Source organism: Erinaceus europaeus, chromosome 10, assembly GCF_950295315.1.
Source record: "Erinaceus europaeus chromosome 10, mEriEur2.1, whole genome shotgun sequence".
Taxonomy (NCBI): domain Eukaryota; kingdom Metazoa; phylum Chordata; class Mammalia; order Eulipotyphla; family Erinaceidae; genus Erinaceus; species Erinaceus europaeus.
The window spans coordinates 14388335-14406873 of NC_080171.1; the positions used below are offsets into that span (position 1 = coordinate 14388335).

The window sequence follows — 18539 nt, forward strand, 5'->3', positions numbered from 1 at the left end:
GGTTTAGAATATAGCTGTTGACACGTGGGTGCAATTTCTTTTATTATTATTATCTTTATTTGTTTATTGGCTAGAGACAGCCAGAAATCGAGAGGGAAGGGGGTGAAAAAGTGGGAGAAAGACAGACACCTGCAGCGCTGTTTCACCACCTGCAAAGCTTTACCCCTGCAGGTAGAGACCAGGGGCTCGAACCCGGGTCCTTGCTCAATGTAATATGTTAGCTCAACCAGGTGTGCTACCACCTGGCCCCAGGTACAATTTCTTAACAAGTGATTTTGTACACATTTTCCTACTTCCCCTAAAGGTAGAAAATAGCTCTTAACATTTTAAAAAGAAGGGTGTATTTATTTTATAAGACAGAGCTCTCACATATGCAGAACCAGGGATCAAACCCGGGACCTCACATAAGCAGGTCCTGTGTTCTACCTACTGAGCAGCACCACACTCAGCCTCACCACTGAACAGTCTGAACTAAGACCAATTCAAAATACTCATCTCCAGCAGTCTGGGAGGTGACACAGAGGAATATGCATGGAGCTCGGAAACATGAGGTCCTGAGTTTGACCCAGCACTGCATGTGCCAGATGCCATGGTTCTTTTTCTCTCTCCCTCCCATAAATAGGTTAAGTAAATCTTGAAAAAAATACTCTTCATCTAAACTAACTACTAGAAGAGCACAATAAACTTAATCTTTTGATAAAATCTATGGTAAAAGAATATGATTAAGTATATCTCAGAAGAGAACAGCTTCCTAGTTAAACTAAGAATTCTGGGGTCAGGCACCTAGTTGAATGCACATTTTACAATATACAATGACCCGGGTTCAAGCCCTCAGATCCCACCTGCAGGGGGAGAGCTCCGCAAGGAATGAAGCAGTGCTATAGGTGTCTGTCTCTCTCCCTCTCCATCTTCTCCCTCCCTCTTGTTTCTCTGTCTCTATCCAATCAAGTAATAAATAAATATTAAAAATTCTTGAAGTATATACTATATTCTAAAACTATGTAGGAAAATCAGCATTGGTACCCAATTATTCAAACCTATAACATAACCTAATAACTTTTATAACTGACAACAATCATTCAAAGAATATTTTGCATGCTTGGCCAGTTTTTCTTTCTCAAATCAACTAAATTTTACTTTAAAGACTAGTGAACAAACACTATTAAATTATTTCCAATTCTCTTACAAACTGGAACTTCAATAATGATCATGATCTGAACTAAGAGGACATCTCACAATACAATTATGAACACATCAAAATCTCTTCCAGTAAAGCTCTTAAATGTAACATATAATACCTGAGGTGGTATTGCAATAACTTCTTGTAGAAAGCGAGGGGGGATTTCTCTGAGCTCAGACACTTTGACAGATGTTATGGTGCCAGAGTCCAGAAACTGAACATCAAGAGCTCGGCTGCTGTGAACATTTGTGATCTGCAATGAGACAAATATTGACTAGTTTATTAGCAGCTACAAAGAATCAAAACAATTCTGTGCAATTATAATTACACAATTTGAAATACATATAAGAAGCAACAGGCTATCAGTGTAAATTAAATTTTTTCTTATTTTGAAATACACTATTTTGTTTATCTAAATGCATTAATACATTTATTTGAATGTACTTACTGCATTTAAATACACTTAATAATAAAATCAATAAAGTGCAAAAAATAAAATGTACTAGTACACATAAGCATTCTCCTTAAAAATGCATTTTTTTATTTTTAATATGTATGTATTTATTTATTAGAGACATAAATTGAGAATGGAGGGGGAGAGAGGGAAAGAGACAAGACACCTGCGGCCCTGCTTCACCACTTGTGAAGTTTTCCCCCTGAAGGTGGGGACCAGAGGCTTGAACCTGGGTCTTTACACACTGTAATGTGTGTGCTTAAGCAGGTGCACCACCACCTGGTCCTTTAGCATTCTCTTAGATAGGACTGATTTCACCATAGTTGTCAATCAGTAATAATCACTAAATGAATAACATTAGTAAAGTTACTATAGTAATATTGACTATTTTATTGCTACGTTTTCAAATCTAGGACATGTGATTGCAAAAAAGTATGGTATACTCTGTATATTCCTCTTTATACTTTGTCCTCAAGCAATTTTAATTGTGAGGAATAAAATCACCTTGTAAACAACAAGGAAGTTTCAATTGTTTTAGTTAGTTCATGTGTTTATTTAGGGTAGTGACAGAAACTGAGAAGGAAGGGGGAGTTAGGGAGAGAGAGAGAGAGAGAGAGAGAGAGAGGTGCCTGCGAGACTGTCTCATCACTTGTGAAACACTTGGGAGCTTGAGCCCAGGTCCTTCCACATTGTAATACGTGTGTGTGTTTTAGCAGCTGTGCCACTGCCTAGCCTCTACAATAAGGAGATTTTTACAATTGAATGTAAAGATAGAACATGTCTTGTAGTAAGAAAAGAATTTATTTTCAAATTATAAGATAGCATGACTTTTTACAGCTTTATCAGAAAACTCAATATTTTTATCATCTTAAACAAAAAATTAAAATTCACAAGGTCATAGAGATCAAATATAGTCAAATAAGTAACAAAAATAGGCATTTTAGATATATTAATTATTTTTAGATTTTTTTTTTACATAAATAGACACTTGAGTCAACACATTATTGTACTATCTAAAAAAAAAATCGTATCTCTCTGAGATAAAATTACCTCTCTCTGGAATGGCAACATAAGGTAAGAGAAGTTGGAACTCTCAAAAGGTTATGCTCTCAGTTGACTGGGGATTTTGGAAAGCCATCAGGCAACATCTAGTAAATTACAGATATGTGTTCCTTACACCCAGAGAGTCCATTTTTATGTATGTGCACTAGAGGAGACACACAGTAAAGTTCATGGTAACAACTGTTTATAATAAAAAAAATAGAAGCAATCTAAAAACTGTGGAGAAAATAGTGATAATGTTGGTCTGTTCTTACACCACTGAAGAGAGTTTCACATGATGGATGAAAAAGTGTGTTTCACAGGAACCAATATATTTTATCATTTACATAAAAAACATTTAAAAAGAACTTTGTTTGGTAGGATGGAGGGAAACTGAGAAGGAAGGGGAGAGGGGAAACAGAGTCACCTGCAGCACTTCACTGCTCGTGAAGCTCCCCCTTGCAGGTGGCAACTGGGGCTTGAACCTGGGTCCTTGAGCATGATAACATGTGCAGTTAACCAGGTAGGTATGCCACACCACCTGGCCCCTTACGTAATTTTTTAAAATAATTACTTAGCTATACTTTATCCATTAATAAATCTGACTTAGGTTATTATCATTTTGTTTTACTATCACTTATATAATCTCACATGTCTATATATTCATTTCTGTTCTATATTATCTCCATATTAAGATTACAGACATAAAAGTGGGTGTGTAGGCAGAGAAACACAGAACAAGTATAAAGAAATGAACAGAAATGAAAACACCCAGTCCAATTGTCAGTCACTAAGAGGCAGGAGAAGAGAGGGGGAAGCAAGCAGGTAATAAAAATGTGGGTATGTATTCCATTAAAAAATATTATTTGTATATGTATTTCATAATAATGGCCTTATAAAATAAATCTCTAAAAACCTTTATTAAAATTTAAAGTCAAGGGATTGTATTTACCTCTACTCGCAGCCATTTTCCTTTGCAGTAGAAGAGACAGATTTTCCCACAGAAGGGTATTGAAATGAAGTACTCAGAGGTCATGTGCTGTAAACAGAAATGCACAATACTTTGGTTACAGATAGACCCTTAGAAGAATATTCCCATGGTTCAGTCCCACTGCTTCATCCTTATGGAGCCAGACTTCCTCTGAGGAAATCAAGTGGCTGTGATGCATGAGTTATGTGGCTGTTGGTGGGAGTAGTGGTAGAGCACTCCTGCCTTGTTACTCATAGAATTGTTGGTGGTGGTGATCTACTCTGGCAGACGGTCCATAAATCAGCATTATTAAAATGTCTAAACAGGCTAACGAGGCTGTCAGTATGATTCCTCCAGGTTCTGGCACAACAGTTAGTTATAAACGAAAAGAAATATGTATCTGACAAAAAGAAGAGCAGCCTGGATGAAAGTGAAGACACTGGGCTAGGTGCCTATGGGGCTTTCTTTTCATGTTTTAACATAACAGATTTAAAGATGAGGTTTTTTTTTTTTAATTTTAATTTTTTTTTTTTTTGCCTCCAGGGTTATTGCTGGGGCTCAGTGCCTGCACCACAAGTCCACAAGTCCACTGCTCCTGGAGCTATTTGTTTTTTTGTTGTTGTCTTTCTTGTTTTATCGTTGTTGTGGTTATTATTGTTGTTGTTATTGATGTAGCTGTTGTTGGATAGGACAGAGAGAAATGGAGAGAGGAGGGGCAAACAGAAAGGAGGAGAGAAAGATAGATACCTGCAGACCTGCTTCACCACTTGTGAAGCGACTCCCCTGCAGGTGGGGAGCCGAGGGCTCGAACCAGGATTCTTATGCCGGTCTTTGCACTTTGTACCATGTGGTGCTTAACCCACTGCCAGTGGGTACTGCTGGTACCGCCGGACCCCCCCAAAGTTGAGATTTTAAACAATGTTTATCTGTTTCTGAGAAAGAGAAATGACAGGGCACAGCTCAGTTCCAGTACAGACACACTTACCTGGGATCAAACCTGGTGTAAGCAAACTCAGGTTTGCAAGCCCTGCTCTACTACTGAGCTATCTCCATAGCTCCCAAAGGTAAGATTTTAATTTCAAAGTGAAAGACGTGTCATCAATTCAAATCTGAGTATCAGACTATGGACCTACACCTCTAACATATCCCTCTCTCTATCATCACTGCTCACTTCCATCAGGAGTGTCATCATATGCCCTTCTGTGGGCCTGACTTTCAGCTAGCAATGGTAGGGACTGCCCCACTCTCTGAAGGGAGGCTGGGTCAGCCTACTCTGCCACTCAAGGAAGACTGGTCCTGAAACAAGTGCAGACTAGAATGTTCCCAGCTGTGACCAGGGACTTCGAGCTCAGTCTGACAGGGACTCAGAGGTTACACAGGCTCCTGTGCTAAACGTGAATATGCATACAGGCCCTAGGTCAGGTCAATGGGGCAAACAGTTGACTGTATTTGTATATTTTCTTCAATTTTGGGCTGGGGTTACAGATCAACCTGCCAATATCCATGTCCAGCAGAGAAGCAATTACAGAAACTAGAACTCCCACTTCTGCACACCAAAAAGAATTTTGGTTCATACTGCCAGAGGGGTAAGTGATAGGGGAAGGTGGCCAGAGAGCTCTGAATCTCAATTCCACTAGGACCTAGAAGTGTTTTGTCACCAGAAAGGGAAGTGAATCTGGAAAATTCCACAGAAAGTCAGGCACTGTTTCTTTTATCTGAGAGAGAAGAGGAAAAAAGGAAGGACACTTGGAAATAGTAATAGTTATAGGACTGACTTAGGAAGAAAAGGCAGGACCATAGGAAAAATGGGCACACAAAATTAGATAGACAGATACATACATCCATCCATCCATCCATCCATACATACATACAGTTACAAACAAAGTCAACCCATATCTGTATGTCTGTGACCTTGGGAGAACTAACTACTGCAGTTTCCAATGGAGGAGGGCAGGGACGACACAGAACTCTGGTGGTGGGAATGGTGTGGAATTATACCTCTATTATCTTCTAATTTTGCAAATCAATATTAAATCACTAGTAAAAATACAAGTATCAGTGCCAACGAAACCTGTAGATCTTTTCATTTTTCTATAGCTTGAAGCTGAGGACCTACTATGACCCCTTCCAGGGCAATGTCACAATCTCGGTTATCAGAGTACTAAGGCCTATCAAGAGTGTTTTTCATCCCAGTGGCCCAGGGATGGCACAGTGGATAGTGTCAAACTCAGGCATGAGGTCTCAAGGTTGATCACCAGTGTTGCAGATGCCAGAGTGCTGCTCTAGTTCTTTCTCCTCCTCTCTTCTAAAGAGTGTTTTCATCACTACAGCTTATAAGCACATGCGTGCAAAAGAGATCATGGAGTCAAGTCTCTGGATAGCTCTTATTTCTTTAAGATAGATAGCAACTCGATCTTAAGCAATGACCAGGTGCTATATCTGTAACTGGGAAAGGAGTAAAGGTCTTAATCTAATGTCTACATTCTAGGTTATAGTCTTAATGTAGGTTTAACCCAATTCAGCAAATACTTTTAAAATATTTAACTTATGTAAGAGACCAAGGGACAGAGAAATTAGTAAGACACAGTTTCTGCCTTTAAGAAGTCTACACTCTTGTTAAGTCAGTACCAAAGTAGTCAGAATAATGCTTTGTAGTGTGAGGAGGTGCTTGGTGTGCTTTGCAGCTGAAAGAGGAACAGGGATGAAGCAGCAGTAGGGTTCAGTCACTTGGAAACCACAGGACATTCTGGATTACAACTTATTATCTTAATGATAGAGTTAGAAAAATTACTTTATGACCATAAAGCAAATCCTCTGCCAATCATGACTCAGAAACTACTACTAGAATTAAAGGCTCAGGCTCATATTAACATGTTTAAACTGCATAACCACAGATACTGAGGTGGTATATTTTCAGGAACCACAATGAGTGTATGGAATGAAGTCAGCGATAACTAATGCAGAACTAGGAGGGCTTTATTCTCCTCCTAAATGCTAAGCCTTCATCTTTGCTCAATGTAGAGGAGCCAGCTGACTGTTGCTGATGAAAGTTATAGGCAAATGAACTCTAGAATCGTCACCTTCAAATGATACAGTTGTTGAGCACTTAATATGTTGCCAGGCAATACACCTGGTCTTATGACTAGTTCTCAAAACAATCCTAGAGATACATACTCTATCTTCATTTTACAGTGCAGAAAAACACTTTATTTTTTCATTTGTTTTTATTTCTTTTGAAGTCTTGGACTCTTTGTCACTATTGTAGAGACCATCTCAAACTATTCAAAAGTTATTCACACTCACACTATCTAGTGACAACTATTTTTCTTTAAGTGGCACCGGGGCATGAAACGAAGCTCTTGTGATATGCAATACTGCCAAGTGGCATTCCCAGCCCAGAATGTTTAGAAAACTTCTGTGAACTTGAGAGGGAGGGAGAAGAGAAGGAGAAACACTGAAGCACAGCTCCACCATCCATCATCGAGCTCCTGTTGGTACTATCCATGGTACTGCTTGTGGTGCCAGGCATCACACATGTGATTGTAATAGGGTTTCATGCATGGCAAGACATGCACTCTGCTGGCTGAGCTATCTCCTAGTCCTTTAATGACCACTCTTATCTGCAGTTTCAGGGCTGAATTTAGGAGAAGATGGTTCTCTACTGTACCTTGCAATAGAAGTAGTCCTCGATCTTATGCAGAAGGTCATTGAGCTTATTCAGGCCCTTACAAGGCACCTGGCAGTACAGTGTGCCATCAGAGCAAATATTAGTCACTTTGACATTTGTGTACATGGCATCAACCTGGAATAAACAAAAGGTTGCTTAGGTGCAGATCTGTGGGGAATCTACCTAAATATGATGAAATGCTTCTGTATTTCTAATCTCCTCAGCAAGGTGGAGGTCTGATAAGACAGAATGAAGTTGATAGTTTAAATGTGAAAAAATATGGATATTTTTCTTAAATATTCTTTTTTCTAATCTTTTATTTTTATTTGTACTGAATTGTCATTAAATAGAGACAGAGAAATTGAGAGGGGAGGAGGAGATAAAGAGGGAAGCAGTCAGAGAGACACTGCAGCCCTGCTTCACTGCTCGTGAAGCTTCCCCCCTACAGGTGGGGATCAGGAGCTTGAACCCGGGGGTCTTTGTGTTCTGTAATGTGAGTGCTTAACCAGTGCGCCACTGCCGGCCTCCTTTCTCTTTCTAAAAGGACTATTGGATATAGTTTTTATTAGGCACAAAGAGACATTTTGCATACATTAACTTATTTCCATATTCTGTTGTCTGAAAGACTAAGAATATCTTTAACTTGGAGCTTATTTTCTCTCTATTACTTAAAAAAAGAATTCTTACATGGAATATAAATTTGTGACGTTAACAGAGATGAAAACAAAAACTCTCACAACATCAATCTCATTATAAGGCTATTTTCTAAATGCAACCATAGGTTGCATGAATGTTAGTAATTTTTATAAACTATAATCCCTGTAAAGGTTTAATTCCAGCCATTTCTAGTCAAATCACAACATAATTACAATTAACTGTGCCACTTATTAAAACACATATTTTTCTTATGTTACTATGAACCCTTTGAAATTATAATTAACATCTTATTCTACTCTTTATAGAGTGGCTATAATTTATTCAACTATTCCCTTCTTTGTGGATATTTATGCCATTTTACATTTTAAAATGCTGAATAATTAAGCATCTTTGTTAATTCAATTTTACCTACTTTTGTGTTATCTTTCTCTACTATTCTTTGTAAAATATTGGGTTGTTGGAAAGATCATGAGCAATTTTGCACAGATAAACAAAAAAGTGTATCAGGACTTTTCGGACAACCCAAGAATTTCATATAAAATTAATGTTTGCTCATGGCAGGAGCTGAAATATAAAAACAAAACTCCAGTCCTTAATTACTGTTACTTATGCTTTGGATTCTTTCCTGCTTTATGTCTGCCTTCCTTTTCTTAATGCGTATTATGTGACCTGTCTGTATCTAATATTAGCCTAAACTGGTGACACTCTCTTCTGGTAACTTTTGTCCCTACAGTATAGCAGAGATAATAATAGGCACAGCAGTACCTGAAGGTGAGCCTCTAGTGACTTGTCACATATGGCCTTTAAGCAGGTGGCATTGATATTGATATCATCTTCTCCTGAGGTATCATACAGAACAACAAGTGGGATATCAGCTTTATCAAGTATTTCCACTGCAAAGATCTTTCCACAAGTTAAAGATTCAACCACCTTCACTAAATCAGGATCATCACTTAGAACTTCCAATCCTGAAAAATATTGAATGTTTTAATTTCTACTTAATTAGCAAAGTCATTTTCAAATGGGTGTACTGATGAGTCTACTTCAGTCACTTATTACTACTACGTTTTACAAAGAAGCGCTGTTTATAATTCTTTTAAAATTATACGCTTGGTCTTAAAATATGGATTGTGGCATACTTATCAAAACAAAGATTTCGGGGGCTGGTGGTGAGTGAGGGTAAGGATGTTTGCTGTTGGGGTTGGGGTGCATGTTAGAGGGAAAAGACTTAAGTTGGGGTGCGAATGTTTTGCAGAGACCTGTCCTGGGTGATGAGAAATTGTACTCATCTGCCAACAACTGCGCCTTAAGCCATCATTCCCCCAGTAAAAAGTAAAAACAAAGTAATCTTAAAGCATGGTAGTGGTATATCAAAATATGAATACATGAAAAGTTACATAAACTGGGTTCAGCAAGATAGCTCGCCTAGATGGTGCTGTTTTGCTCTGGTGCCTTTCTCTCTGTTTCTTTACCTTTGCCCCTTTCTATCTGAAAAAGTCATCCCAGAATGGTAAAGCCCCAGTGACAATAAAAATAAATATTTTATTAAAGAATTAGAATGACTATTTTAGCTATGAATAATTACTATAAACAAAATGCAACATTCCATACAGCATTCACTATTTAGACTTGTAATTCATCTTAAGAGGTATGGACTTGAATAACAAATTCAGTTTTACTACATGGAGTGTCTGTGTGCTATCTGAAAACACTAAAAACACTTATTAAAGGGCTGGGAAATAGCACAGTGGTTTATGCAATTTCATGAATTTCATGTCTGAGGTACCAGAAATCCAAGGTTCAAACACTGGCACCACCATAAGCATAGCAGAGAAGTGCTCTGGATAAAATGAGTAAAATATTTAAAATACATATATTAAGATGTGAATATTCTTTTGAATGACTGCACTAAAGTAGGCCATCTTAAAATGAGAAATAAATTTTATTATCAACCAAAATTTCTAGAGACAAATTTTCCTTTATATACAAATACTTAGAAAATTTGATACATATAAGCTATCAATCATGTTTACTAGTCATATATCTCTAATTTTTTTTTTAAAGATTTCATTTATTTATTAATGAGAAATATAGGAGGAGAGAGAGAAAGAACCAGACCTAGCACATGTGCTGCCAGAGTCCAGACTTAGGACTTCAGGCTTGAGAGATCAATTACTTATCCATGTGCCACTTCTGGACCACTATATCTCTAATGCTATTCCTAAAAAGCACCCTTGGGAGTCGGGCGGTAGCTCAGCAGTTTAAGCTCAGGTGGCGCAAAGCAATAGGACCAGCCTAAGGATCCCGGTTTGAGCCCCTGGCTCCCCACCTGCAGGGAAGTTGCTTCACAGGCTGTGAAGCAGGTCTGCAGGTGTCTATCTTTCTCTCCCCCTCTGTCTTTCCCTCCTCTTTCCATTTCTCTCTGTCCTATCCAACAACGATAACATCAACAACAGTAATAACTACAACAATAAAACAAGGGCAATAAAAGGGAATAAATAAAATATTTAAAAAAACACCCTTGACTTTTTTCATCTTCTATTAAATATACATACTTTTCTTATAAAATCAGCACGCATTTATAGGAAATTTAGACAACTATTTTTCTTTTTTTTTTCATGTACACAATGATGAACCTGAGGGTATCAAAGAACTTTTTGATTTATCAAGAAAGGATTAAGCAGGGTAAGGAAGATGGAGTGATGGTAGCTGATAGGACTTGCATGTAAGAGGGTCCAGGTTTGATCCCCTACACCTCCAATAGCTAGAGCTAAGAAGTGCTTTGATTAGAACAGCAAAAAACAAAAACAAAAGAGATATTAAATAGTATAAGACAGGTACTAGGTAAAACTTACTGAAGTCTAAATTCTTTGAAAATTATATGTGTATATGTTGTGTGTACACACTTTAAGTAATTTTACTAAACTAAATAAAACAGCTCACCATTTTTCCTATGGCAGCAATGCATGTCTGCATTTCCCTCTTTAAATCCGTAACCTGAATGCACAGACTCCTTGTTAAGTCACCTTTCCCTTGTTCTGTTCTACAGAATGTAACTTAATAGCACTTTCATCAAAACTTTCATTTCAGCATCCTAAATCTTTTACTATATTCTTGATACCTTCTTTTCAAAATTAACTTCTATAGGGTTATAACAGACTTTTAAAATTACTTGAGATTTATTCCACAGATAGAGATAAACTCAGATCTCCTGATGTAAGACCTCATCCTTGCTGGGGAAAAAGTATTTCTTTTTAAAAAAACTTTATTAGTGATTTAATATTGATTTACAAAATTATGAGATAACAGGGGTATAATACCACACTGTTCCCACCACCAGAGTTCTGTGTCCCCATCCCCTCCAATGGAAACTACAGTAGTTCTCCCAAGGTCACGGGTATGGGTTGACTATTATCTCTACACACACACACACACACACACACACACACACACACACACACACACACACACTCTCTCTCTCTCCCGTTTATCCTATGGCCCTGCCTTCTCTTCCTTTCTATGTCACATTCCTACCTACATACTGCTGCTTCTGAATGTTCTTCCTTTTTTCCTCTTCTCTCCCCAGGCCTTGGCGAAATTGGGATTCAGAGCCCTGTGGTCATCTTCCCCTAACATTTCTCTCCCTCTTGGTATATGGACAGAATTATGATAACTTCCTGAATTTAGCTCAGGTGTTCCAGGCATGATGTTCATTTCTTTTCTTTTATTATTATTATTATTTCTTTATTGGGGAACTAAATGTTTTACATTCAACAGGAAATACAATAGTTTGTACATGCATAACATTCCCCAGTTTCCCATATAACAGTACAACCCCCACTAGGTCCTCTGTCATCCTTTTCCAGGACCTGTATTCTCCCCACCCACCCACCCCCACCCCAGAGTCTTTTACTTTGGTGCGATACGCCAATTCCATTTCAGGTTCTACTTTTTTTTTTTTCTGATCTTGTTTTTCAACTTCTGCCTGAGAGTGAGATCATCCCATATTCATCCTTCTGTTTCTGACTTATTTCACTCAACATGATTTTTTCAAGGTCCATCCAAGATTGGCTGAAAACGGTGAAGTCACCATTTTTTACAGCTGAGTAGTATTCCATTGTGTATATAGACCACAACTTGCTCAGCCACTCATCTGTTGTTGGACACCTGGGTTGCTTCCAGGTTTTGGCTATTACAAATTGTGCTGCTAAGAACATATGTGTACACAGATCTTTTTGGATGGATGTGTTGGGTTCCTTAGGTTATATCCCCAGGAGAGGAATTGCAGGATCATAGGGTAGGTCCATTTCTAGCCTTCTGAAAGTTCTCCAGACTGTTCTCCACAGAGGTTGGACCAATTGACATTCTCACCAGCAGTATAGGAGGGTTCCTTTGACCCCACACCCTCTCCAGCATTTGCTGCTGTTACCTTTTCTGATATATGACATTCTCACAGGAGTGAAGTGATATCTCATTGTTGTCTTTATTTGCATTTCTCTGACAATCAGAGACTTGGAGCATTTTTTTCATGTGTTTCTTGGCCTTTTGGATCTCTTCTGTGGTGAATATTCTGTCCATGTTCTCCCCCCATTTTTGGATGGGTTATTTGTTGTCTTGTTGTTGAGTTTGACAAGATCTTTATATATGTTGGTTATTAAACTCTTGTCTGATGTATGGCATGTGAAGATCTCCCATTCTGTGAGGGGTCTCTTGGTTTGGGTAGTGGTTTCTTTTGCTGTGAAAAAGCTTTTTAATTTGATGTAGTCCCATAGGTTTATACTTGCCTTAGTCTTCTTTGTAATTGGATTCATTTCATTGAAGATGTCTTTAAAATTTATGCGGAAAAGAGTTCCGCCAATACTTTCCTCTAAGTATCTGATAGTTTCTGGTCTAACATCCAAGTCCTTGATCCACTTGGAATTTACTTTTGTATTTGGTGAAATACAGTGGTTCAGTTTCATTCTTCTGCATGTTTCAACCCATTGTTTCCAACACCATTTGTTGAAGAGACTCTGCTTTCCCCATTTAATAGTCTGGGCCCCTTTGTCAAAGATTAGATGTCCATAGGTGTGGGGGCTCACTTCTGGGCTCTCAATTCTATTCCACTGGTCAGTGTGTCTATTCATGTTCCAGTACCAAGCAGTTTTGATGACAATGGCCCTATAATATAATTTGAGATCTGGGAGTGTGATGCCTCCGATTCTGTTCTATTTTCTCAAGATTGTTTTGGCAATTCTAGGTTTCTTCTGGTTCCAGATAAACATTTATAGCATTGGTTCTATTCTCCTAAAATATGTGCTTGGGATCTTGATGGGGATAGCATTAAATTTGTATATGGCTCTGGGTAGTATATTCATTTTGATGATGTTAATACTTCCAACCCATGAACATGGAATATCTTTCCACTTCTTTGTGTCTTGTTCAATTTCCTTGAGTAGTGACTCATAATTTTCAGTATATAAGTCTTTCACTTTTTTGGTTAGGTTTACTCCTAGATATTTTATTGTTTTTGTTGCTATAGTAAAAGGAATTGTTTTCTGGATTTCAATTTCTTCTAACTTAGTGTTTGCATAGAGGAATGTCACTGACTTTTGAATGTTAATTTTGTAGCCTGACACCTTACTGTATTTCCTGATGATTTCCAAAAGCTTCTTGCTGGATTCCTTAGGTTTTTCTGTGTATACTATCATGTCATCTGCAAATAGGGAGAGTTTGACTTCTTCTCTTCCAATCTGTATCCCTTTAATTCCTTGATCTTGAACCTGCCTGATTGCTATGGCAAGAACTTCCAACACTATGTTGAACAGTAATGGTGATAGTGGGCAGCCCTGTCTAGTACCTGATCTGAGTGGAAATGATTCTAGTTGTTCACCATTGAGTATGATGTTGGCATATTTCACTGCCTTTTCTCAGCATTAATATGGCCACTGTGCCTATCAGACAGGTTATCCCTACAATTCATTTTCACCATGTGCTTTCCTCTATGACAAGGAAAAAAATATACGTATACATATACTTACTGAGCCAGAGATGATACATGACTTAGGATCAGTCTCATGTCCAGGGCAATGAGTATGTTACTAGTAAGTGGAATAGGGTCCACTTTAGTGGGAAAGACAACTGAGAGTCACCTCACTCTACATCAAACAATGTGATTCAAGCTGATGACATAGCACAAAACAGGGTCTCTAACAGCTGTTACAAGGGCAGTTAGTATAATAACAAATCCCTTTAGGATGAATTGAATATATTAAACATATTAATATGTACAGACTATCAAATGAAATAAAAACATTATAACATATTGATACCGATCACATCTTATAAAGAACACTTTATCATGGAACTATTTTACCTTTCAAGAAATAACATTATAACACCTTGAGATACTAAGTCCATTTTAGGATTCAACCACTCAAAACTAGACTGATATTAATGTACCAAAATGTAAAGAGTTAAAAAAATTTCTCTTACCTGCTAGCTTACACTTTGTAGCTTGAAATGAGAGTGAACAGAACTTTGGGTTCAGTTTGTATGCTTTGTTCTTTTCCACATTTTCACTAAAGCCATAGTCAACATAGCATACCTAGTAATGATGATAAAAATAACTTTTAGGTTCACATATAATTCCTTATCTTCACTTAAAAATTAAAAATAAAACTTGATGCTTTGGACTAAGCCCATTTTATTCCACAGCCAGCACAGTAAGTGATACCACACTGCCAGGGAAGTGCCTGGAGAGGTGCCTCTGACACAGGTCAGAAGAAAATGGTTGGGACCAAGGGAACTGAGGGCTTCTGACCTACAGACCCCACTACTCTACTGAGCATCTTTAAGATGCCAGCAGGATGCCGACCAGACTTCCTGGACAGAGGACCCCATTGTGTCCTGGAGCTCCGCTTCCCCAGAGCCCCACCCTACTAGGGAAAGAGAGAGGCAGGCTGGGAGTATGGATTGACCTGTCAGCACCCATGTTCAGCAGGGAAGCAATTACAGAAGCCAGACCCTCCACCTTCTGCATCCCACAGTGACCTTGGGTCCATACTCCCAGAGGGTTAAAGAATAGGAAAGCTATCAGGGAAGGGGATGGGATACAGAGTTCTGGTGGTGGGAATTGTGTGTAATTGTACCCCTTTTATCCTATGGTTTTGTTAATGTCTCCTTTTTAAAATAAATTAACAACAACAACAACAAAAGCTCAGTCTTCTTCACAGAAAAAAAAAAAAAAAACCGCCAATGAGAAGAACAGGTAGACTTCTGAAGCCTGGTGCTGTCCTCGTCAGCTTTGGAGCAGCACGCTTACCTGGGTCTGCTAGTCCGAACCACACAAACCTTCCTTCTTGACTTACATTCTTGCTTATATACTATGGATTTGGGTCCTGAGGCAGCCGCATTGCCATATTGTCTCTAGAGCAAGCATCATGTGATTGTGCTTAGCAGACTGTTTGCTCTATCACACGCCACAACCCCAACCCATGCATCAGACTCTACATCCTCAGGCACAATCTGTGATGGCCTGCTCTCAGCTGCTGTGCTTCCTGGTAATGACACCAATGATATTGTGGCTGATAGACAAGGAGTTTTACAGTATGAAAATTATTACTAGGTTATTTCTGTTCTCCCACTCCCCACCAAAATACAAACTGAGTTAGGACTGCATCTAGTTCAGCAAAAAGACCTTACTCTGCTGGGCAGAGTTTTGTTTTAAGAAACCTGTGTGGTTCTTCCTTATCACTGGAACAAAATGATAAAGAGGCTGAATTTTATTTTTTGAATATTAATAAAGCCTCTGGTTAAAAAAATCACTAAATGAAATAGCTGTTGAGAAAAACCATCAGCGGTGTAAAATGATAATCAAGAATCTGAGGGGGGAACCAGTTTGGCTATGTTGCAAAGCTACAGCAGAAGGCAGTTACTACAAAACCAAAGCCAATCACCATCAGAAACCAGGCAGAGACATGGCTAAGGAACAGCCAGCAGCAGAGAGGCAGGCCCTTTCTTTTGCTGCAGGGGAATTGAGCCCATAGCCAGCTTCTTCCTGACTAGATCATGACACTAAACTTAAAAATCAAAAATCCTGCCTATCCATAGAACCAAAGGAATAAAGAAGAGTCACTGATATCTTCCCCTGAGTGGTCACTGGGTCCGCAGAGCCTTTTGAGTTTCTAGTCACACACTGGAAAGAGGCATCTCCTGACTCCATGTTCTAGTCACACACTGGAAAGAGGCATCTCCTGACTCCATGTTCACTTAGTCCTAGATCTTGGGCAGAACTGCCACATCAAGCCAGCATCAGGCAAAAACCCAGCTACTTAAGTGTACAATTTCAGTCCCAAAATAGCACCTGCTTTTTTCCTTTCCTTAGTGGGATGGATTCAGGTAGCTTTTGTTCCCTTTCACTGCTATCTCCACCTACAACTTGGATTGTGCTCTTTCCAGACCTAAAACAGAGATACTATGGTTTGACAATACGGTATAACATGTGACAGAATGAGTTCCAGGAAACTGAGTGTATTCCCACCATCAACAGACTAAAGAATAAAACTTGAGTGTTTCTGTAATGCTTGGAGCTTGTTCTCTTTCATCCTTTCTCTCTCTCTCTCTCTCTCTCTCTCTCTCTCTCTCTCTCTCCCGGGATCAATACTATCTGGAGTTGATAAAGCATTTGCCCATGGGCTGTCTAGTCTCATGCTCATCACATCCTGCTCTATGTCGCTTTGCTCTGTAAGGCCTCAGAAGAGATAGGCAGCCCTTGCTCATTCCTGGCTCTCTGGCACCATCAAGTGGCCAGAAGGTTCACAGTACCATCTGAGTAATGGATACAGGGGTCTGAGGTGGACCAAAGTGGCATCAAAGGTCTGTGAAATATGTACACATGTATCCATAAATTAGGGCAAAATATATACCTGAAAGCAAAAGTGCACAATAGTCTGCAGTGAGTCAGTGTATGCAGCAAGCAAGTAGAAAGACCTAAACAGACACCATAAAGTTACTAATGAAATAGTGTCTACTTAGATTTAGATACACTCCTCACCTACTTCCTATTATACTTCCCTCAGTCACTCCAAAGCTAACCTTATCAAAGTAAGGACTGCAAAAGCTGAATAAGGGCAAGAGACTTTAACAATGACTCTTTAATCCATCAGCTAGGGCCCTAGTCAGGGAGTCCTGAGATTCCCAAACAGACGTGAAGGGCCTAGCCCTTGAATAGATTCCTCTCTTCATTGTTACTGGTCATCTCCATCAGGAACAACAGACCCCTTTGTGGGCCCCTATAGGACCTTGCCCTCCATGTGGATCAACAATGGTAGAGAATGTTCCATCCTCCAAAGGGAGGCTTTTTACAGTCATGACATCATCTCCTCAAACAGTCCACCTGCATATCAGATGTCAGGTCCAGGAAAAAAAAAAAAACTAGTATAGTCATGGGCCCTTTGGAATATAACTAAAAATAGGCCTACTAGCTATCTACAAAATGGAGGCCCCCAAATCTCTATCTGCAATATTTCAACCTTTAGGTTCATAATTAGTCAACAATATGTTTGGCTTTATATGTTAACTCTTCTTTCAGCCACCCAGTTCCAGATGCTACCATGATGCCAAACAGACTTCTCTGGACAGACGACCCCACCAATGTGCCTTGGAGCACCGCTATCCCTGAGGTCCCCCCCTCCCCCAGGGAAAGAGAGAGACAGGCTGGGAGTATGGATTGAACTGCCAATGCCCATGTTCAGTGGGGAAGCAATTATAGAAGCCAGACCTTCCACCTTCTATACCCCATAATGACCCTGGGCCATTACTCTCAGAGGGATAAAGACTAGGAAAGCTATCAGGGGAGGGGATGGGATACGGAGTTCTGGTGGTGGGAGTTGTACCCCTCTTATCCTATGGTTTTTGTCAGCGTTTCCTTTTTATAAATAAAAATTAAAAAAAAATGCCTGTGAAATAGAAAGTAAAAGAGTAACTGGTTACATTTTAAATAGTTGGGATTTCTCCAAATAAAGGAAGGACTTCATCTTTCAGCTTCAGGGTGATGTTGGGAATAAAAGCAGGCCAGAACTACTACAACTATCTTAAGGGCTTTTAAAATCCAGCAAGCTCAAGCTACCCTTTTACTCCTAGTAGCAGTTTATAGCTCAGAGTGGCAGTGACACTGCTAACTGCTTCTAGCTGATGAGACATTTTCTTATTCTGACTTCTATGATACCTTCTCCTTTTCTTTGGTCAATCTTACATGTATGTTAAAGCCTGTGTGGGTTTTATTCCCAGAGGACATTCCAATGGAGACAGGGTCTCTTAACTGGAGTGTTTTCAAGCATGTGATAACTCCAGGGAAGGGCATTCCAGCTAAAGATTCAGGTCAGCAGTTAGCGACAGTCGTTGGACACAGAGGTCTGAGACTTCAAACCATTTAGGTCACAGCCTTCAGTCCTGTAGGCTGTGGACTAAATTATTTTAGACTACATGATTTTAGACCCATGAAAATGGAGGGATCTGACCAGAGAACATAACCACTAACAGGCAGTCAGCTAGCTACACTGCTCTCCACCACTCTGTCCTTAGCTTTTTT

General features: G+C 39.1%; 1 protein-coding gene across 4 annotated transcripts in view; it reads right to left on the reverse strand.

The window, feature by feature from the left end:
• Nucleotides 1–18539, reverse strand: part of TDRD7 (tudor domain containing 7) — a 77948-nt gene that overhangs the window by 9616 nt on the left and 49793 nt on the right. For all 4 annotated transcript variants that reach the window (XM_007524118.2, XM_060199129.1, XM_060199130.1 and 1 more), the window contains 5 exons: nt 14444–14555; nt 8735–8937; nt 7313–7447; nt 3628–3714; nt 1299–1433 (listed from right to left, as the gene is read on the reverse strand). In XM_007524118.2, the coding sequence (XP_007524180.1) occupies nt 1299–1433; nt 3628–3714; nt 7313–7447; nt 8735–8937; nt 14444–14555 (672 nt within the window). The remainder of the gene's footprint in view (nt 1–1298; nt 1434–3627; nt 3715–7312; nt 7448–8734; nt 8938–14443; nt 14556–18539) is intronic.